The sequence below is a fragment of the Oxyura jamaicensis genome, chromosome 8, assembly GCF_011077185.1.
Source record: "Oxyura jamaicensis isolate SHBP4307 breed ruddy duck chromosome 8, BPBGC_Ojam_1.0, whole genome shotgun sequence".
Classification (NCBI taxonomy): Eukaryota; Metazoa; Chordata; class Aves; order Anseriformes; family Anatidae; genus Oxyura; species Oxyura jamaicensis.
The window spans coordinates 29,101,793-29,124,697 of record NC_048900.1 but is presented as its reverse complement, the minus strand read 5'-3'; the positions used below and the strand labels follow the sequence as shown (position 1 = coordinate 29,124,697).

The 22,905-nt window shown below is 42.0% G+C and overlaps 1 protein-coding gene across 6 annotated transcripts in view; it reads right to left on the bottom strand.

The window, feature by feature from the left end:
• PATJ (PATJ crumbs cell polarity complex component) overlaps positions 1 to 22,905 on the bottom strand; it is a 143,617-nt gene that overhangs the window by 12,041 nt on the left and 108,671 nt on the right. For all 6 annotated transcript variants that reach the window (XM_035333857.1, XM_035333861.1, XM_035333860.1 and 3 more), the window contains 7 exons: positions 21,152 to 21,223; positions 20,782 to 20,899; positions 20,062 to 20,195; positions 7,108 to 7,191; positions 4,983 to 5,176; positions 3,020 to 3,167; positions 1,746 to 1,832 (listed from right to left, as the gene is read on the bottom strand). In XM_035333857.1, coding sequence (XP_035189748.1) covers positions 1,746 to 1,832; positions 3,020 to 3,167; positions 4,983 to 5,176; positions 7,108 to 7,191; positions 20,062 to 20,195; positions 20,782 to 20,899; positions 21,152 to 21,223 — 837 coding nt within the window. The remainder of the gene's footprint in view (positions 1 to 1,745; positions 1,833 to 3,019; positions 3,168 to 4,982; positions 5,177 to 7,107; positions 7,192 to 20,061; positions 20,196 to 20,781; positions 20,900 to 21,151; positions 21,224 to 22,905) is intronic.

Sequence of the window (22,905 nt, the reverse complement as noted above, 5' to 3'; positions counted from 1 at the left end):
AAAAGAGCCAAGCGAGGACAAAAGTTCTGGATGCTCTTGGCCAGCAGCTTCTAACACATCGCTCACAGTTGTGCAAATCATTCAGGCTGGTTTGCCGTATTATCTGCCAAGATTTTTATAACTCTTGGAACTGTTTTGCTGAGAAACATTTATGCCATTTTCAAAATCACCAAGTCACTTCGGAGCAGAGATGAAGGCTCTCCAATGACTCTGCATTAAGAGCAGCAACTAAGACTTCTTGCATTAAAAAGAAATACAGAAATTAACAGGTTCCTGAAAAAGCCACAAAATGCCAGAAAGAAAGGGGATGACATCATTAGCATTTGATTTGATTTTCTACCTAGAAAAACATTACGGCATTTTGCTTCAGCTATGGGTTTACATTGCAGTATGTAATCATTTCTAACTATCACTTCTTGATTACAGAGCTCTTGCTTATGCTAGCTGTTGATAAAACAACCCCAAAAGTAACAATCACGACTGCTGTCTTTACTTAATGCAATCAGTATCATTTTCCTCTGTTGCTTCATTTTTCCTTGCCTGAATGCAGATGTTTCTCCAACAATATTCAGGCATTATTTTTAAAGCCGGGCTTGGCACAGCTGTTCCCACACGGCTACGGGCTCCTTAGCTCTTCCTGACACTTCACCCAAACAGACGGCAGACTGGGTCACTGCTGGCCTTTATGAAGTTAAGAAATCATGCCACATGACTATGATTTTTGGCACCCTTTTGGATTGTTCATGCACGAAATCAAGGACAAGCGTCTACTCCTACCGACCTGATCGGTTTTTGCTTTTTTTTTTTCCTGAAACACTCCTCCTTTAAATGGCATCCCTAAGCCTCCTATTGCTCCTCGCTATTTCCAAAACCAAGCCCTTCTCTTAGCATTTGTGGAGGCTGGGCTGGATCCCACTGGTGTTCAGCCTCTGCTGCCTGCTCCCTGCGTGCCGAGGAGAGGGAGGCGTGCTGGCAACGTCCCCCATGTCCCCAGCAGCTGCCCCGGCGCAGAGAGGGGGCAAAACACTCCACAGCAGTTGCACTGCTGTGAACCACAGCTTGTCTCTCTCTGGGACATTTGCAACTTCAATATCATGGCAAAACAATCAGTCTTCAGAGGGAAAAATCCATTAAAAACCAGTTTTCTAAGTCATCTAAGCCTTGCTTCTCCTTGCTGTACTTAGACTTTAATACTAATAGTATCAATGTCTGAGTGGAATGGGGGGAGCGAGAAGAGGGGGAAAGCCCTGCACTGATTGAAAAATGAATTGTTGTCCTCGCTTCAGGTAAAAAGCAAGTGAAGCAGGAAATTGCTCTGTGTTTTCTTTGAGAGCAAAGCAGCTCTCATGTGGTTCTGCCACAAGATAGGCGAAGACACAGTTCAGTTTCATTAACTCATTTTGATTGACAAAACAGCTGCAGCAAATGCATTCAGCATTTTTTTTCAGGTCTAAAAAACTTCTGGGCATCCTCATTTGAGAAAGATATTACATATTTCTGATGCGTTTTGGGAAGACACTTCAACAAACAGAAAAATCATTCACCAATTCTTCCACTTATTCAGCATTTCAGCACGATGCTTTTTCTGCAGTTGAGCAAAGCAAATTATTGTGATAAAGTATTTTGTTCCACATCCCCAGCAGTAAATGTTGATGGAAGAACTGAGCCTCGTGTGCAACCCCGTGCGCTGTTCCCATTCCTTCCCCATCACAGCTTCATTTCATACGTCTGAATTTGTCACTAACCTGACTGTTTTGGGATGTTTTCCGTGCTGACAGCCACGACCCAGCTCGCAACCTCCCGAGCTCGAGATGCACTAGGCCTTGGGCACACTTGGGGAAAAAGAACCACAGTGTACAGCATTTAAGTAGACATATAATATTTCATGCTCTCCTGGAGAGAACTGTGTTTATATTCAGCACCACAACCCCAGGAAGAAAACCACAGTGCACTGAATACTACAAATATTAACACTTTCATTTGGACTGAATAAGAAGTACCTGTCCCCGGACTGGGGTTTATCCTGGTTGCTGAAGTCAGTATGAATGTTTCTACTGGAAACGGTTCTTAGGTCTCACGCTGCAGATGGCCAATTACACAATTAAAACAAATAAAAAGCCCCCGACTCTTCCACGGAAGTGTGTCACAAACAATACTCATGAACCAGACTTCAGAGGAAAATGCCACAGAAAAGGGTGAATTGAACACATACGGACTCAACTTCATTTATACCCTCCTATCACCAATTTCCAGTTCTTAAACAGGTAAAGTGCTTTTGGCTAAGTACCAATCCTGAATGGAAAAAACAAGGAAATTAGCTTTTCCTTTCCAGAAAGAAAGAAATCCTACACAGGAACGCTGGTGGTGACGGCAGGGAAAAAGCCCTCGTCTCCAGATGCAGTTTTGTATACAAGTGGGTCCGCAGCAGCGCTCCCACCCTTCATTTCACCCTTGGTCCAGGCTGTCAGCCCCGGGAGCCTGACGAAGGAGCTGACAACGGGAATTTGTGGCCGGGGCATCCTGGGTCCTCTCCCCCCTCTCCAGCCCAGACAGCAGCCACATGCTTTCTAATGAAAAAAGGCAAATTCTCCCAGACCGCACAGCTTCAAAGTAAACAACCACCCCTGCAAGATGAAAAGCTGTGCAGAAACGGATTGAAGTCCCAATTTTATAGTTGCAGGTTAGTACAGCAAAGCCAAAGGCATTTTACTTCAGGGCAGCTCTCATTTGTATGCCTCTCAGGTTTCAAAATATTTTTTCTAGCTTATGAAATATACAGTTGCACTTTCAAATAAATGTCTAAATATTATACATGTCTTTGTTTTCTCATTTCATGCCATTCCACTTCTAAATACACATGAAGTGATTTTAAATGAATCCCTCGCAGTAATTTCAGATGAAATTCCTGTCTTTGTAATCAGTCTGAGCTGTCCTGTGTATGAGTAAATAGCACTTCAGGATAATTACCTCGCAGTGTCAGTAACTGCAATTCCGTATCTTCAATGTATTATGTACTCACCTTAAGTATAGTGGCAACAGTCTCTTGTGAGGCATTTCTCATATCCTCTCCATTAACAGACAAAATCTGATCTCCTTGAATTAATCTTCCGTCTAGGTCTGCAGCTCCTCCTTTAACAATGTCAGAGATAAACACTCCACTTCCATTTCTAACAATGCAAGAAGCATATGGCTAATTACACAATCCAATATTCTTTGGGAGACCAATTTAGATTACTTGCATTTAAGAGACATTAAAAGAAACCTGTGAGAAGAGCAAGAGCAAGTTTTATACCCCATTCAACTATTTGAGGGAAAAAAATATCTGAATTTTAAAATCAAGGCATGTTTTGCTGCGGTTAATGCTGTCTTTCCCCTTTTTCTGTTAGTTCTGTTTAATCCATAAAGATCCATGAAAAATACCACTTGTACAAATAAAAAGCCAAGGATCAAACTAAGATGGAGTTAAACCATCCCCTCATGTGCCTGATCTGAATTATGCAGCCTCAGATTTTTCTTATTTTATTTTCTATTTTCCCCCTAAAGGTTCAGCGTGGTTTCTTCTCTAAAACCCTGGAGGCCCCAAACAGAGAGAAGTTTGCAGAGAAGACTTTTCAGTTTGCACTGAGTTATGCAGCAGAAAATCCAGCTTTGTGGCTGTTTGCCTGCAGTGAGGCTTGCGAGAGCTGGAAAGCAGCAGCCAGCCGGGCAGCCGAGGGGTACGAGCAGATTTCTCGAGCTGCAGCCTCGGCAGGAGGCTCCCTTCCCACGCCACGGGACCCCTCTGCGCCCGGTCCCAGCTACCAGGGCTCGCTGTGGAGCTGGTAGGGGCTGAGATGCACGGGCTTGGGATCCTTCACCCTGCAGGACACAAGGTTTCACTGGCTGATAGCTGGCCATCATCGGGTTGACTTCAGAACAGGGGTTGTTGCCTCGAAGGTGGGAACCCCCACAAGGCAAGCAGTTAGCAACAGTACAGGAAGTTTTGCACAGAAGCAATCGAGATAGGGCTGGAGTCTGTATTACCATCTGTAGGGTAATTTACATAAGCTATATTAATTACCCAACCTGCAATCTGCTCACAACACCTGGGTTAAACATCGCCACTCTTGTAGAAGAAAAAAAACTGCTGTGGAAACTTCGCTGACCATACGCAGTCAGGATAATGACACGATGATTTCTAATTGGGAAAATAAATTTTTTTGGCAATGCAGAAGAGCAACCGTACAATTCGTACCCACCAGAGCTGAATGAGTGCTCGCCTGTGTCGTGCTGTAAATCTCTTCTAGCAATGAAAGATTGAATCTATCAGTGCTCTAGTTTGAATGAGCTAATAGCAGTGGTTTAGAAATATATCAGCAAGAAGTCAGCTTTTATTAAGCAGCTGTTACCTACCTCAGTATCTCGGATTCTGCTCCTTATTCACAGAACCACTGTCTATAGTGTTGTCTGGTCACTCAGATACCTTACATGATTTGGGTCTAAATCTTTACCAGCCTCTTACCTTCCACCAAAACTGGTCATTTAGAAGCTGAGCAGGCTATAGATCTAACAAATCTAAAACTCTAACATTTTTAAAGGCACATCCTCGTATTTTGAAATAGGAAAGCTTTTTTCCCCATGTTGAAATCAGAAAAGGCATGGTTAGGGCTCCCAAACTCGGCCACAGCTCTGTTTAAGCCACCAGAGCTTTCCCCAGTTCTGCATGTGCTCACCTGGGCACGCACAAAGTGGGACATGGTGCCGCAGACTGGGAGTTTTCCCAGGAAAGAGCAGCCTTTATTACACAGCTCTGCTGTTGTTCTGTTACAAGAAGTAAGGATCACAACCCCGTGACATTCTTGAAGATACTCAGATACAAAATCTTGTTGCTCATGGACTTTTTCCTTTATTTCATACTCCATTTAATGGCTACAGCTGTTCACATGGCGAAAAGCAAAGCATTTCTCATTTGTAGCACAGACTGATCAAGGAGAAGCTCTTACCGTTTTCCAGCTATGCTGAGCCCTAGTCCCCGGCCTGTTTTCTTTTGAATATCTACATGGAAAATCTCTAAGTTTTCTTCATCTTTGTAATGAGCTTCATCTCTATAAACAACCAATTGCACCTTCTGAGGCGTCTGTCTCAGCGCAGTGATAGCTTCTTCGTGGTTGGCGTTCCGTAAATCGATCCCGTTCACCTGAAATAATCAGTGTTTTCTTTACAAATGACACATGCGAATGATCCTTTCATCACATCCTACCCTTGTGTGACAGGACAAATTTGTCAAATTGACACCTCTTGGCACTCTAATTTAGTGCTCCAATATGCAGAGGGCTGAGCATCTGCTTTCCTGCTGAATGAGATTGCGTGCGTTGTGCCACCGTCAAGATTAAACCCAATCAAAACATTGTGGCTTGTGAGTTCTGTGGGTATTCTGTCCTTCTTTTTAAATGCTGGGACCTTGAACAGTGCTCACATCCTTATAACTAGACAACGCATGACATGCTCCCTTCAAGCTTCCTGTACCTCTGCTGCTCCTTACAGGTACCAATGCTCAATTCCTCCTCCCCTGGCTAGGTAACACTGTCCAGCCAACGACACGAGGAATCAGAAACATGGCAAACGGCCATGGTAAAGCTGAGGCAGGACACATTAAATGGTTATTTTGCTTTATTCCAATAGATGGCACACAAGACCACTCCTGTAGCATTCGATTACATTTCTCTTACAAGAACCTGGAAATGTTTCAGTATTATCAAATCGAACAAGAAGTTCTGATTGAATGCTTAAGCACCTGAAAAAAATACTGAAATTTGAAATCTGATCTCTTAACTTTGCCAAGCCCGACACGGAGATGCCCTGTAAGGTGTTTGCCCATACTCTGTTGGGCAAAAATCTCTTTTCTTCAAATATCAGTGCATAAATCTTTTCCAAGTCTGGTTAGGAAGCAGCATGGACTGTGGCTAAATAACAATACAATGGTAATCTATTTACGTAACATAATGAGTTTTAAGGCAATGGAAATATTTCTCTGTATTTCTAAATAGGCAAAGTTATAATCATACTTGATTTTGCTTTAAGATAATTAAGCCTAATTGTATTTTTTTTTTATACTAACTCTGTAGATGTTTATTTATACACTGCCTCAGTATTGTTTCATTGACATGGCATCTACGTGTGCTTTATCACATTAATCTGAAACTCATTCAGAGTCATCCTTCTGCTTCATTAGTACAGCTTTTAAAAGCTGAAATAATAACAATATTATGGCACACAAACATTAGCACTTTCCTGTTTGGCCAGTGAAGAATTAATTAACCTTCCCCATTTTTATCCCCTGGCTAATTATCGTACTCTGTTAATACACAGTTATTTATAAAGTGAAAATAACAGCCAGCCTTAACGCTAAAAAAAACATTTTCTGTGCAAGAGCTGTAAAGACAGCTCCCCAAGTGCCCCTCACTATTTTCCTAACCCTACACACTAACGCCTTAATGGCCATGCTGGGAATTTGTCCTGATCTGACAGCGAGGCACTGTAAACAGCTGCGCACCCGCTGCCTGACGCAAGTTTCATTTGCAGACCAGCACTTCTTTCTTAACCCCTTCCCACCTCGACTTCCATCCTTGCTGCAGGAACACCACGTTTATTCGCTAAGAGCAGCGTGTGAGGAGGCCTGGCCTGAGGGAGATGGCAGCGCTCCTGGCCGCGGATGGTGGCGGCCCTGAGGCCCTGCGGCCGCCATCCTGCCCCGTGCTTGGGCCTGCCCCGAGCCTCGCACACGGGCAGAGCAGATGCCGCAGCTCCGGCCGTAGCGAACGAAAGGCCTCCGAATGCAAGATTAAACAGATGAATACCGCCGAGCTATTGGACATGACAGCTGAACTATGTAATTCGAGAACTGCCGTGCTCAATTAAATTTAATACATTCTCAATTTGTCCCTTCAGTTTATGTGAATATATAAGGAAACGTGAATTTGTCGGGATGGTCTTAGTGGCAGAAAAGCAGCTTCAAGTACAGATCCTGCAAAGGATCTCTGTTTCCCTGAAGGAAACCTACGCTGAACCGAACACAAATCTATACCAGAAAGACACGAGCAAGCGCATGCCATGACGAGATGCATTTACCTCAAGGATTTGATCGCCGGCCCAAAGCCTGCCATCTCTGGCTGCTGCCCCTTCTTCATAAACTTCGTGGATCACGATGGCATCCTGCGGGAAGAGAGGGCTGCGTCAGTTCCCCCATCACCACCCCGTCCGTGTGCCGGCAGTGCCGGACCAGGCCACAGCCCATCGATGGCTCCGCACCGAGAGGACACAGCTCATGAGGAGAAAATGCATTCATGTAGATATATAGACAGTTCTAAGAGTTTCCAATAAGAAAATGACTGCCACAGTCAAAATACAGAGAGCTAATAAGAGGGTAAAAAGGATTTTGTTCCCCTCTTCAGGGTAGCCTTGTCTAGAGCTTCTTGGGCTTCTATCATTTTTATACATTGGCATCAGCAATACGTGAACTCAGTGTGAACCGGGGTATTAATATCATCTACTTTTTATGATATTATTTAAAACCAGATTCTTTGGAGCTATGAATATTTTTAGGGACTTGGCATAGAACTCAGCTTTAAGCAAGAGCTGAATGCCTTGTGGTAAATAGTGCTGGTTAAATCTGTAAGAAATGAAATCCAGAAGAAACGAACAATGGCAAATGTTAGTTTATTACTGAGGTTGGAAAATGTAGTCAGTGGCAGATGTAGCTTCAGGGAAGGTTTCAGTGATTTAATCTTATTGCCAGCAATAGATGTCCCCGAAGAAAAAGCATTACAAAGAACATACTGTTCTCTTGCTGGTGCTTTCCTTTTGCATTGTTCTTTCTTTCTTTTTTTTTTTTTTTTTTTTTTCCCTGAAACAAATAGGTGAACATCCTGTTACAGCACTTCAGCTGTGGTTCTGACAACCACCAGCACTCACAAAAAGATGGGCCACTGCACCATGTGCAGGCTGCTGCCCTCTCCAAAGGCATCCTGATGCCAGGAAGAACTTTAAAACAGCTCTGGATAAATACTCAGTGATACATTTAGCTATGCAGGTTATCGGATAACCCATTCTCAGATAAACACGACCAACAAAACGGCTGTGAAGTCCCTTTGTCAAGTTTGACACAGCAGTTACACGAGTCCTTCTGTGGTGTGTGCAACAGAAGCCTGCGAGGTGAGCGGGGTGCGAGCCCGCTGTGCGTGGCCTTCCTGGAGCAGGAGCAGGAAATAGCTGCTGTGGCAGAACAAAGCACGCTCGTGTTTTGCAAACACTGCGAGATACTACATCTCTCATCACCAAGTTAACTCCCCCCATGCCGCCTTGTGATACGTCCCCGGCGCACATGGTGTATGTTGAACAGAAAGAGAGCGCGGATGCCCTAAAGCTAGCGCTCTGATCAAGACAACACTGAGAGCATTATTCTCTTTCATTCCCACTACACCTTATTTAATGATGTGGACTTGTATCTACAGCCGCTCTGCTGCTGCTGCAGCACAGCACCACTGTCATAAGCTTCATCTTTGATACACGTACACCAGTCACTGAAAAAAGCCTGAAGGATTTTAATCACAAATGGATTACAGCTGATACAAGTGTCCCAGATGGGGAAAGAGATATCAATCTACATAAATGAAGGCAAAATACTATGAGCTGTGTACCATGGTAATTAAGAAAATCAAAAGAACAGTTTGATTTAAAAAAATATACCGTTGGCAACCACAGGATTTGCTTGAAATAACTGGAGCAGCAATTACCAGTGGGACCAAGTAACACATTCATGTCTGTCTCAGCACTGCTGAACTTCTCTGCTAAACATCTGAGATCTTCCCCCCTTTTTTTTTGTTACCTCTGTTTTAGAAATGATCATGTAACTCTAGTCAACACAAGAGACTTTTGTCTGGGTGGAAGCCAATACGGTGACAGTGATGTATATTTTTTACATATATTTTTTCACCTAAGGCTGATCATGGGTAAGTTTGAGAAAAAGCTGAGTCTTTGGTTCTAGAACTTCAATAGCACGCTTCACTTTTACTTTTCTAAACGTTTTTGTAATGGAAAGCATTTAGAAATCGCCAAGATAACACGCAATATTGACCAGCTTGCTATAACAGCATCATCCAAGTAGGGCACACAAGGGCAGTGGGTGAATAAAAGGTTCAAAAGAAAAATTGCATGTGACATTGGTAACAGCTACCAGCTTCTCCCAGTACTGCATTACTGAACGTAAAAGCACATATACTTAAGGCTTAGATTCAGGAATCACCAAGTGTTATCAGTTGAATAACCTGCATCATCGATTTGCAAAGGTAACAATTCAGTACTACTCTGCAGTTCCTGCAGGTGTTAGAAGCCAGACCTAGAACTAAAAATACATAGGGCATGAAAAGGTACATTCCTATTCAGTCTGAGCCTTCCCTGAAGAAGGAAACATCCATGTGACCTGCCAAAACACTGTTTTCTGAGCTTTTTTTTTTTTTTTTTTAAAGCAGCATAGCTAAAAGAGGCTTATCAAATCAATTAAAAACAGAATGAAGAAATGTGCTTGCAATGTACTCTCAAGGTTTTTAAATAGTCCACAGCATAAGTCTTACCTTCCTTAGCTTATAAACTGTGACAAAAGACATCTTACCTCTGTTATTTCTGGCATCAGCTCAATAGACATTTAACCCAGAAGTAATCTTTTTCCATTGAACCTAGTGGGATCTGGGTAAGGCCCTATTAGTTTCGATCATCCATGACAAATCACTAGAAATTACTGACATTATTAAATATTTTTATTGATACCTATATTTTAAAAGGAGCTTGAACATGCAGTAAAGTGATTTAATGTATTATTCCAGCCATCTAACAACTAAGCCCTGATCTGTAATGACAGATTTAAGCTGTAACACTCATCTCAGTGCATCAGAAAACAACCTGGGATCTATCACGACTAAACCAATACAGAACATTTATTTAAAGGATGGGTTTCGGTTACTGGACATCTGCAGCTCCTACTCACTAGCTTCAAATTCAGTTTTGTGCTCAGCATCTTGAGAAGTCATGTCCTTAATAGTTCAAAAAAAAAAAACAACCAAACAACAGTCAATCAATAAAACAGAGAGGGAGGGAAAGTGGTGTCAATGTCCAACTACAGGCTGTGAATTAATGGTGGCTGTGGACAGATTTTCATTCCCATCCCTCACAACCTCCTCTCACTGCTAGTTTCATACAGATAACGGCAGTCCACAAAAACTATCAGCACAGAAGGGGAAAATAAAAACACCATATCAAGAACACAGCTATTTAAAGAAAGGTATCTTGTTGCTGAAAGCACACATTTCATAAGGTTTACAGCTACATTAAAAACTTAAAGCTTTCATCTTTGTATATTTTGACTACTCCATCAGTCTGGCACCATTAAACAGGAATTAATGCAAAGTTTATCATCTCCTGTACACGAAGGCAGGATGCAGAATACAAGCTAGGGCATAAAACCATCACAATTCTATGCTAAACAAAGTCCATGCTCACAGGTGTGAACGTCTGACCATGAAAACTTTTAAAGTCAAAGCAGAAGGGAAGCTGTCTGCCACTGCTTAGTTAATAACACTCTATTGAAGGCTAACAGAAGGCAAGGGCCTGCAGTTCAGTGGAACAAAGCTGAAGGCACTGACACTATCTATTCTGCATAGCTAAAAACCGACAGCTAGCCCGAATAGTTCCAAACAACAGCAAGAACATCCCTGTTTTGTACATGATGTGTGTTAAATCTGTTAACAAGTGGTACGTCTACCGAACCTGCCTGGCAGCGTATTACACCGCCTTTTGGAAGGTTTGGGTTCCAAGTGTGGGACAGCTGCACCCCACTAGGTTTGCTTACCAGCAGAACACCACGGTTGTTACACGGCCTTCTTGCATGAAATGCAGGCACACGAATGACAATTCTCATGCTGACAAAAGAGGGTTTGGCTCTGGCAGGAAAGGCAATGGCAGAGAAGCCCATGAGTTCGTGAGGCTTATGGTCGACACCTTGAAGAACAAGGTTAGTGAGGAGTGAACAACTACTGAACAGTGAGCGCAAGGCATGCCTGCAAAAATTAGTAGCCATTCAGAGAATCTATGCACAGGAAATACAGCTTGTAAAACATGCTAAGTGTGATCTACATTGTGTTTTCTTTTAAGGGAGGGGAATAGCCCTGAACTCTCGGGAAACTGGATCTCAACTCCACCCCAACTGTGAATATTTTTTCTGCTTGATTTATAACAACTTCAGAGACCCGGCAGGGGAAGCATATCAACTCACCCATCAGCAGAGAGCACAAATAGAAATGCTCCCATTAAGAATTACATTCAGTAAGAGTGACAGCTTAATCCCTCTATCTTAAATGTCAAGAACCGCTAAGGCAGAGACCTCAGGCAATGACCACATAGCACTGTCTTACTTGAACCTTTGGGAGAAAGGTGGCGATGTCAGCTTCCTATTCAGGAAAATCACTGACCAAGCAATCCTTAAAAGCCTGCAGGACTATAAACAGCGTTGAGAAAGGCTCACAAGCTGTCTGGCTTTAGGCTGGGACTGCTCACACATTTGCTGCAAGTTTATAGCATCTGAGCCGGTTTGTTTTCTTCTATGCAGCTGTTCTTCAGAAGGACAAGCAGCAGTTTTCTGTGCAGGTGCCCTTTTCCACCGAAAATCAAACCTTAGACTACCATGTTATTTGCAAACGCTGGAAGCAGAGGGAGTAAATGGACACAAGACAGCAAGAAGGCTCAGCATTAAACAGTGTGGATATTTTGATGAAGTTGTATCATCTGATAAAAGGTGAAGGAGCATGCCAGAGGGAAGATTTCAAAACAACTGGAACAGAGAAATCCCCACACACCTGGTGCTGACTGCATCTGAAAAGAAAAAGGCCTGAATTCTGGTAAAGAGGCTTCTTGTCATAGCCGTGAATAGCTACTGCAGATCATCCACATCAAACTATTCCTTTAACTGAACTAATATTAAATTTGAGTTCATCTTTGCTGTGCTACTTCAGCCTACAACACCCAGCCATTATTTTGACAGGATCAAAGGCACTTCACAGGAGTGAGGTGAAGCGCTGCACAGGGAGGACTGCAATAGCCACCAGCACAAAACACCGCTGAGTACTGCGTTGGAAATAAGTTGTTTCCAAATCCCCAAGAGCGGTTTTCCAAGATGTGAGTTTTAAAGCTGTAAATATCACACAAAAACCAGAACAGTCCTGGGAGTAGAAGCCAGATCCGTAGCTCTGTCCCCTACAGCTACAAGGCTCTCTCTAGCCCCGTAGACACCGCCAGCCACTTGTCCCAGACCAGGAGAGCGTTACGTGGGGAAGAGGTACCTGTCCTCCCTGAACAGACACTTCTGAGCAGTACGGACAGGTCATGCTGAACGTCCAGGTCAAAACACAGAGAGAGCAGATTTTTAGGAACCTACATGGTTGAACAGTGATAGAAAGAAGAGAGCAAACTGCTGGAATTATATGAATTTTAAGTGGCTATATCACAATTTGGTCTGTAGTTAGGTGGATGCAGTCTTTCCACTACCATAATTATGTACGTGGTGTAAGAAACGAGGCCTTCTGCAAGAATTACTTTCCTGAGGAAGCAAAAAAGTAAGCTGCATATAAAAAAAACATTCAGGAAAATATGTTTTTGGAGTTAGTTGACAAGTTGTGTTTTCCTAAGATAATATTACACGTTTCCAACAAATTTCCTACATAGCCACAAACGTTACACTAAATTAACGTTTAGTATAGATAATAAAGCTACGAGGCTTTTTGCTGACTGCAGGATTACAGACTTATCTCTTCCCCAGGGCAAGTAAAATATCATTACTTATTTCCTTTTCAACTTTTACAATACTTTGTCCGGAGTAGTAAAATTGTCATTTCGTTTTTATAGGCTAGTTCACAGATAAAGTAGAAGTCAACTAGTTGCAGTGTGTTTCGTTGAAGAATTAGTCCCACATAAGAATCTTTCAGTAGTTAAAATAAATCCAGCTGCTGGTTCCTTGTAGGCAGAGGAAATTACAACAGTTGTTATGATCTTCCATTTGCAGATCTAAATGGAACCTAAAAGATAACAGTTCAGCAACAAAAAACGAAGGCCAACTCAAAGCAAATCGCTTGACTTCTAACAGAAGTTTACCTAATGCATCCTGCTGCCTGTACCTCCTTCTAACACTCAAATATTTTGCAATTGCTAGCGTTCACAAACCATTAACAGGCACCCAAAATCCCAAGCCAAACACTACTGTAATAAAACAGGCTATATAGTGTAAAAATGTATTACTGTGTTAATGTAAAAATGCTTTACCATTGCATGATAGTGAAAAACTTCTCTACTCAAGGTCAAAACAAAAGGTCTGTTTCCCATTTAAGAACAAGCCCTTGCAAGAGATGGTGTTCACTTGCCAACTTTCATAAAAAAGATTAATCCACAACATCAATATGAATATAATTTTTCATACTAAAATACAGATTTATTTTAAGGAAGTGGATAATATTTGTATTACATTTTATAGGCCCCTATAGTTACATCTGGTCCTTATTTATTTAAATTTTATTCGGCTTGCATAATATTTTTGCTTACAGTTATATTCTCTAAGATCAGAAAAGCTCAAACCTGAAAATTCAATGGCACTATTCATTAACATTCCTTCGGTCTGCAGTCATAGACATTTGCAAGCTCTCCTTTGATTCTGAAATAATAAAACTAAGGTAATAAGATGTTTAGTGTAAAAATATATGACTTAAGTTAGAATGATAGAAAGAGCTATGTTTCTATGAATCACATGCCAAAGCAAACCAAAGGTTTTTCAAAAAGTATACATGCTCATTTTAGAGGGAATAATAAAACACAGAGCTACATATTAAAATGTTAACTCTCTCACTCTCATTATTTTATTAAATAAAAAAAAAAATATGAAAAATTGCAGTGCACAGTGCATAACACGGGATATAAAGAATGCAGGAGATCCTGAACGCGTTTGGGATACGAAGCCAAAAGCCAGTGGTTTCAACTACCGGCAAGCAAGATACCCGTGAAGTCCATTTTGATATGTCCTACTGCTTTTGTATATTGTTAGCTTAAATTTTATGGTTGATTTACACTCCTGGAAGACACCAGCTTCTTCAAGCAAGACGTTGCTAGCCATCCAGTCAGCTAAACCTTTGCCAAAGATCTATCAAATATACGATTTGCCAAACTTACTGCTTTAATTCCCATTCGCGATCACTCATGTACAAAGCGGTTTGCTTTTCCGTGCTGCTGTGAGCTCGTGTCCTTTTGGAATTATGATGAATCCACCAGCTTCATTTTTACGTGATGCGACCAGGAGTCAAAGCAATCCCTCACGATTTCGAGCTAACTACGCTTACCGCTGTCATTAAGTTGCCTTCTCTTTTATAAACGTCGGCGATGCTTAACAAGTGACTGAATGTTTTTCCCTCCCAACCACAAGCTTTTCCCCTGCAATACCCAAGTCATGATTAAAAACTTTGGACTTCTATTACCATTTTTGCTTCTATTGTTCCATTCACTGTGCAATAGATTTAACAGCATCTGTATCTATAGCCAATATACAGCTAAAACCCTCCTGGGGCCAATAGCTTGCTTTGCATTTGTAGTTACAAGGTAAGCATATTCCACTAAAACAGTTGCAGTCTTAGCTGTACTTGATGACCGTATAAAAAGTTGCTCAGCCCTCAGCTGTCTGTAACTGATGGAGTTATTTCTTGCCCGAATCTAAATATAACTGAGGTGGGAGAAAGCCCAGCCGAGGGAGAACCTGTTTGCTTAGGAAGGCAGGAGCTGCACCAGCCTTCACGTTCAGGTGTGCCCCCCCCCGCTGAACGTGCAGCACGGCACAAAGCGCAGACAGCGCGCTTGGCTCCGGTGTTAGCACCAGCCTGGCTTTGGCAGCGCCGAGATCCTCGCCGGGTAATTAGCCCTCACAGCTCCAGGGGCAAACAGCGGGTCCTAACAGCTGCAATTCCGAGTCGCAGTTTTCTTGATTATTCCCTTGCCCCTCCATAACAGATGGGGTTTATGCAAGGTCTGACTCACCTGGACTGACAGAATAAATCTAAATATGCTGCTGTCAAACTGCATCCCAACCACCACGAAGCCTCCCTGCCCTGCTGTAAGCCCAAAAGCCTTCTGGGCTAGCAGAGGTGATTAGGAAAGATTTTCCTCTGACTCCTGTGTGACCAGCTCTTGCACCAACCAGTGTCAGAGCTGAGCGCGGGCAGATTCTGTTACTTCTCGGAGCACTGCTTGAGTTTTCCAGTTCCTTGGCTTTGTGGATCACTTTAATTTACAGATGGAGTACCTTAAGGTTTGTTAATTGCCTTAAAAATGCTTTTTATTAAAGCCAGCTGAAAGCAAAAGTAAAACATTTTTTATATATCCAATTCGAAGTAGACAGCCCAGCACAAAAAGGTTTGTCATCATTTTCAACACAGAAGACACAGGATACAGGGTGCTTCATTTTGTTCTCTCTCTGATGTTCACATCTCCTACTTGACTGTCTTCCTAGCTACTTGAGCTCCAAATAGCCCCCAGGTTCCTGCTCCTACAATATGTTTTTTTTTTTTCCTTTTATATTGTAGGTGCCTCTTCAGCACCTGGCTGTGGTTTCAGGCCCCACCTGAGTCCCTGCGCTCTCCTCCCCTCCTGAGGTTTTGTAACTCAGCCCAGAGGGAATATCCACGCACCAGCCTCCACCGACCCTGAAATCCTCAAATGCCCTCCGGCACGTCCGAGCATCATAGCATTTGCCCACTGTGTGGTGACGATGGGGTTAGGATGAATTAAACCCACACGCCATCTGCAGGAGCACACGGGCAACTTTTTCAAACAATTCCTTGATGCCCCGCTCCCGGACGATTTAAACTGAAAACCTCATAAAAACTTTCTGGAAAAAGAGTTTCAGAGGAAAAAGCCCATTACTTGAAACCAAACCCTTTGCCTGGAAACAACTTGTGCAGAGCGCCCCGAAACAAAAGCGGAATAGCTAAGGAAAGGCTCCTAGCTCCATGAATGGTGCGGTGCCGCTGGTGCTGTGCCCCAGGGCTGCCCCTCTGTCCCAGGGCACGGAGGCTGGCTGGCTGCCGCGACTGCCGACGCCTGAAAGCTCAACTCCACATCCAGCCAAGAGTCCCGGCGTGCTCGGGCTCGGAGCTGGACGCCCAGGCACGAGGAGAGCCCTGCCCAGCTCCCGGAGCCCCCCTGACGCTCCGGCAGGCCTGCTGCATTCATGGGGCCCGAGCGGCGGGCGTCCCGCGGCTGGAGCGGTGCAGGCGCCCTGGGAGCGCTGGCAGCTGCCGAGTGACAATGACACTCCTGTCAGGTTTATGGCTGCCATTAGCAGTGGCAGGGCTGACGAGCTTTTATAGGGTCATTCAGCAAGCAGGGGGGCGGGAGGGCAGGTTGGTGTCCTGGGGAGCGGAGTTAGAGCCCCCCAAACCTCATTTTGGGATGTTTCTGAAAACACTTCTTTATTATTATTATTTAATTCCCACTCTGAGAGTTACTTTTACAAGTTTGATTGGACTACAACCAAAAAAAGAAATCTTCTCACAAATTGAAAGCCCTGTACCTCAGCCAGCTCCGCTCCGCAGTTTAATTGCTTTAAAGGAGAGGCCATGTGTTGTGTGCTCCCTGGGGTGCAGCAGAAGGAGAAATGAAAGACACCAGAGAAAAAAAATAATCAACTCTCGGAATAAAAGCAAATAGGACAGCTTAAGAGCTACAGCAGTCTAGATCCCAACAACATGAAGACAACTATCCAGGCCAATCCTTTCTTCCCTGTGCCTTTTCTAGGAGCACATCCTTCCAGCTGATGCTCTCCAGCTCCCATAAGTACGCAGCCACAATCCTTGCTTGCAAATACAGGCAACTCGAGAGGTTTTGCAAGTTAATGGGATGGTCATCTTCTCAACAACAACAACAACAAAACATTTTATGGGGTTAAGACCACATTTTCCCACCTCCTGAACAACCTTTACTTGGTGATTTCTGACGGGATTCCCAAGGTTACAATCTAAAAGCCACACTCCGTGTTTCATTAGGAAGCGTCCCGTTAGCAGCCTGCTGAGTTTATTCCAAAAGCTGGGACTAATTAAAAAAAGATCCAAAATATTCCGAAGTGAGCCATCCCATCACATGTGAACTGCTGCTGTGTACCAGCGTTGACTACCAGCAGCCAGTTCAGCATTTTTAGATGAAGTGCATTTTATTACCACAGCCTCCCTCGGCCCCGGCGCTGATAAACAACTTCTGAGCTACCAGGGACTGGGGTTCAGGGCCTTCACTTTTAGCAGCCACTTGCACACCTCTGCGGGTATGAAATAAATAGCACAGTAGGAAAGGACAAAGACACAGGTGTGAGTGTCTTGTTTTCTCACAGGGCAGCCAGGCAGAAGAACAAATTGCTGCAGCCATGTGGCGCACATAGGCACCAAGCCCACGGACTTGCTCCTGCTCTGACTTTCTGTCTCCGGCGGAGCACATCCATGGTCTCATCACAGCATCTCCCCTCCGTGGTCTGTGCGTGCTACCTCAACTGTATGAGCACGGAAAGCAGTAAATCCCAATTTCATGCCTGCAGAAATAAGCTATGAGTGGCTCTATTCCCATTCCTCTGACTTGGATTTGACAACTCCCATTTCAAAAACAGCTTTAAAAAGAAACAAACATCTCAGAAAAACAAACACAAAACTGCTGAAACCAATCGCAGCTTAATATTAACTTAACTAATAACTATTAATTACAGCTTAATTAATATAACTTCACCGCACCGGAGAAAACAGTGGCTCATGGATACTCGGTTTCTGCCACATGACCTGACCTTTGGAAGAGATAAACTTCTATGGCCCCTGGGCATAAAACATGCATAAGCAGTGAAGCTCTAAGTCAATTTATTTTGCCTTGTTTGAAATATGCCATATGTCCATCTATATCAGAGTTAAGAACAAATGATGGAGAGTAAGAAGAAACACATCACTCAGCTCCGGGTATGTATGTCATCTCATTTCTTCTCTAGCCCAAGAAACCCCCAAAGACAGGCGTTTTCTTACAGTCCTGAGTAGCATCTTCTTTCACTTCTCTCCATTCTGTTACATAAACTATTTCAGATCTTTACTAAAGATTTTTTTTCTCTCTCTTTTTTTTTTTTTTCCTTTATTATTTTTCTTTGTGCCTTCATGGTGAAAATAGGCATCAAAATAATTTGGGAACAATTTGAGCGAGATTGCTACTACAAGACCGAGTGACGTTGATCCCACACCAGCTGAAGACACTTCCCTGGCTACCTGCTGTAAGGAGAACAGTGTGCACGCACTGTTTTGGTTGGATAAGCAAGTTATGAAGAATCCCAGAGAGGGTCTCTGCACATGGTAAATTATTAGATTAGACCGTGGTCTCACAAATGTAACTTGTTTCCTATGAAATAACGTTGCTTGCCTTTGAATGAGCAGATTGAGAAATATGACAAGAAACAGGGACTCATTTTGGTAGGTCCAAAATGCAAGGATTAGAAATGTTGGAAATCAGACCTCCCTCCCTCCATGAATTTCATGGTTACTGCAATCAGCTGCATAGATCATAAACTCCTACAAAGACACTTTAATGAATAAAGTAATGAAAGTACAATACTTAACCAAAACCATTTACTCAACTTAAAGAACAAAATCCTCTCCGTTTTTCTCATCTGCTCTGTAAAGTAGATATTTATAATTTTCATTTATTTATATGAAAATCTCATGACAGACATGTACCAGATTGTGTCTGACAGACCGCCATGTATTATTTCCAAATTCCAGTTAAATGAAAAAGCAGAGAGATGACTAATACTGAAATTCCTACTTGAATTTACTCAACACTGAGAAGCTAGAAAAAAAAAGGACTAGATACAGAACAGTGCATGGCTGGACAGAGTGAAAAGCATACAGGCTGATTTAACCTTTGGCATAACTCAGATCTATCTCCATGTGAAACAGAGCAATTCATCCAAACTCCACATGTCCAGAGACTTGGATAAGTGGGATAGAAAGCTGAACCCTTTCCAATTTCAGCTTTAATGCTGTAAAAGATACAGCCTCTGCTTTGCAAAATAAAACCACTTTATTATTTCCACTTTTTTTTCTTGGTTTGGAAGAAGATTGCTACATTGCAACTGTTTAAAACCTCTGGCTGCTGACACTCACGGCACTTTATTGTTTAATGATGAACAACCATGATATTTTTGGGAACAGGACAATTGCACGTAACAGAGCAGGCTCTGTTGCCTGACATCTCTCTGCTGCAGTGGATTCAGGAGAATGCAATAAAGTCACCTCTGCAACAGACTAGTTTACTGAAAGAACTGAATTTGACATTTAAAAAATAAGCTGACATTCTCTTATACTGTAATACAGCATCTCTTAAATGTGGAGAGGAGTGGAAACAGCAACAGCAGAGGTAGAAATGCCGTTGGGATAACTAACTTGCTGAGTTTACACATGAACTGATATATTTAAAGGTAACTGAAAATAATTTTTGTTTAAACAACATAGCCAAGGGCTGATTAAACCAAATGACACAGAAAACAATAAAAGATTGCCTTTGATTTACCTCTCTTCATCTGGATGGGAGATGAATCACAGTTTATTTAAATATCCACTAAACATTTATATTCTGAAGATGTACGTGTAACCTTGCTGAAGTAGTTCTACCTCTGTGATGCTCTCTTTTAGTCTAATCATTCTGGTAATTTACCTGCAGGGAACTCTTATTTCACACTGGTTAAAAACATAACGTATATTTGCAAACTCTGACCATAGCAGAAAGCACTTCTGAAACACAGACCTTTCAATGTAAATGCCATGGAAAACGACTGATGTGATATGAGGCAAAATTATCAGAGCGTTATTGAAGATTGTGGTTTCTGGTTTCTCCTCCCCATACTGACCAACACAGTAGGTGGCATTATTAGTTTCTTTACCTCTTATTCTTTATCAGAGACATTAATATATTAGTTTAAAAGCAGCTCACCAGGGGAGTGTCTTTCCCTCCGACAATGCTGAGTCCAAGCCCTGACCGACCCTTGGATATCTCTATAGTCATCTCTTGCCCAGGAACAATAGGACATGTTGCTGGATCCACAGGCAACAGAGGTGGAAAGACACCTAAAAATGTGAAAAAGGAAAGAAATAAGTCACACTATCACATGAGAAGAAGAAAAAAAAAAAAGGAATCATATGAGAGCAACTAATTAAGCTCTCTTATCTTGCTCTTCATCTTTAGAAATCTAAACCAAACTTGACAATTACTCAGAATCACTTCTGAAATCTCTAAATTAGACCAGCTCCAAAGCTCTGGGAGTAACTACTCAGAGTAAATGTCTGGTAGGACACTGAATTCAGATACAACTTATACAATTCAGATCATGATGACAATGTGTATTCCATTCAGGGTAGATAAGGTCATGTCCAAGATTGCCTTTATTTCTGTCTTTATTTTAATTAAAAAGAGGAGCAAAAGCCCTCTGTACACAGAAGTCATGGAGAAGCATGCAAAGACTCTTCAAGCTCTCAAAAATGATAAAAATGAGAGAAAAGTACAAACATTTTATAAAATAAATTAAAATAGCACATTGGATGCTCAAAGTTAAAAAATCTCAGCAAAAGTTATCCACGCATACACACACAAATCTCCTGGATTAGGGTACTTAATTCACACAATAATATTGAAAAAATAGAAATTGGTTCATACTGCGGCTGGTGACTTCTGTGTCTGGAGGAAGATAAGTAGGTGCTGACACCAGGGGTATCTCCTGCAAGTTGACAGGTACTTTTGTTGAAGATTTAGATTGCTTGATCTGGTTGAGAACCTAAAATTGAAGCACAGCAAAAGCAAAACAGATCAGTTATCAAGCACAGAAATGCATATTATGCATTAGTTGTCAATCAGCATTAGTTGTCAATTAGTGTACCCTACTACATCTACTAAGTCAACAGAAGGGAAACGTCTGAGAAGCATAGGTGATGAACTGGAAACATTCACTTCGAAAATAAATAGCAAATCAGAAAGTCTGGATAACCGTGCTTCCAGCAACCTTAATGGTCGACAAAAATACACATACATTTTCTGGGAGCTGCTCTTCTGCTTCCGACTGATCCACCAACACTGCTTTGTCAGCTTTACATTTCACATCCTAAAAGGTCAAAAAAAAAGAAAGTGAGGTGTTCTGAAAATGTTATACTAGCTTAAATAAAATATCCTCCAAACCCAGAAATTACTGGTCTGGCTAAATACAGTGACATTTCATCACACAAGTGCATTTCTAGCACACAGATTTGAATTCCAAAGCTTAGGATTACTTAGATTTACTTAGAGACAAACTTAGAGTTACTTAGAACAGAACTGAGAATTACTAAAAATTAGTATGAAAACAGAAATTATCAGGAATTACTGAAAACATACAATTTAAGGAAGGAATTTTCTGGGAGGAGACTATCATATTTTGTTTATATAGTTCCTAAAAAATATGAAGTTATAAAGAAGATGAAAGGCCATTCTCCAGGGTGGCCAGGACAGCAATTCCCGTGCTATGTGGAAATGGACAGGTATTCACGTGTCTACCTTCTGGCACACGGGTATAGACCATACTGTGCCTACAGCTGGAAGGAGTTCAAAGTCATCTGCTCTCACCTCCTCCCTTCCTTTCGTGGTAGTCCTCAGCAGCACTGAGCGTGCTGCCCGCACTTCAAGTAACTGCTTAAAATGCATCACCCAGCCTCATTATACACATCTCAAACAATTGCACTTCAATCACGGGCTTCGCTTGTATCCTAATTTCTTTCCATACCTTTGCAATGCTCTAAAGATTATTTTTTTTGGACCTCTGCACCAAACTTAGGCCACTTTGATCATAGCCTTAGATTTAGTTATCTTATTTCATGTTAAAAAAAGCTGATAAACAGTCTAATTTTCAGAAAAGCTGAGTACCAACTTCAAAAGACAGAGATATTCTGCACCTCAGAAGAATTTCTAATTAAGATGACAATTCATACAAGAGAAAACATAAATCAAAACGTAGGTAACCAAGCTTGAAAATACTGGCCTTGTTTCCTGAAGTTTTATTACATTGAAACATGCCAAGCCCCACAGGCTTTTTTTTTCTGCATTTTTTTCTTGCTCTAAGCATACAACTCTAACTATTATCCAAATGGATAACAAGAAAATGAGATAAAGTGATCTCATTGTATTATCAGAAGTGTCAGGGGAGAAGTGGAAAGACTGCTTTGTCACCTTATGAGAGTGTTTTAATGAGCAATAAAAAAACTCATACTTCCCTTTTTCATTCGATATGTGCCTAAAACTTCAACCTGCACATCAAACAAGCATTGTACATCACCTTTAAAGCCCTTTAATCCTCTCTATGATGGAGGTGTCTGGATAAAATGAAAAGATTTGCAGCCCCTCAAACACTGAACTGTGCACTTGGCATTTGTCATATGCCTGAGACCCAGCTGGCTGAATTTAATTCAGTTCCCCCAAGTACATCCAGATGCATTTTTGTGAAGCTCCTCCTCTTTGACAATAACTCAAGGACATCTTTTCTGTCTGTATTAAAGCCAAATCATTGTTCCAAGTTCAAATCTTGTAGGCAAAGGGAATCCGTTCTCCCCTAACATCAGTTTAAGTATTTATCATGATTAACAAGAATAATATTAAATATCCACCTACAGGACAGCAAACTGCTAGGACATGAACGACGTGAGGTGTTTCAGAGCACATCCAATGACTTTTCAAGCCATTTTCACCTCTGTAAAGTTCCAAATTTTGAGTCTCTCCCAGAGCCCCCACCTATCAATTATTTTCCAGCAACAACTT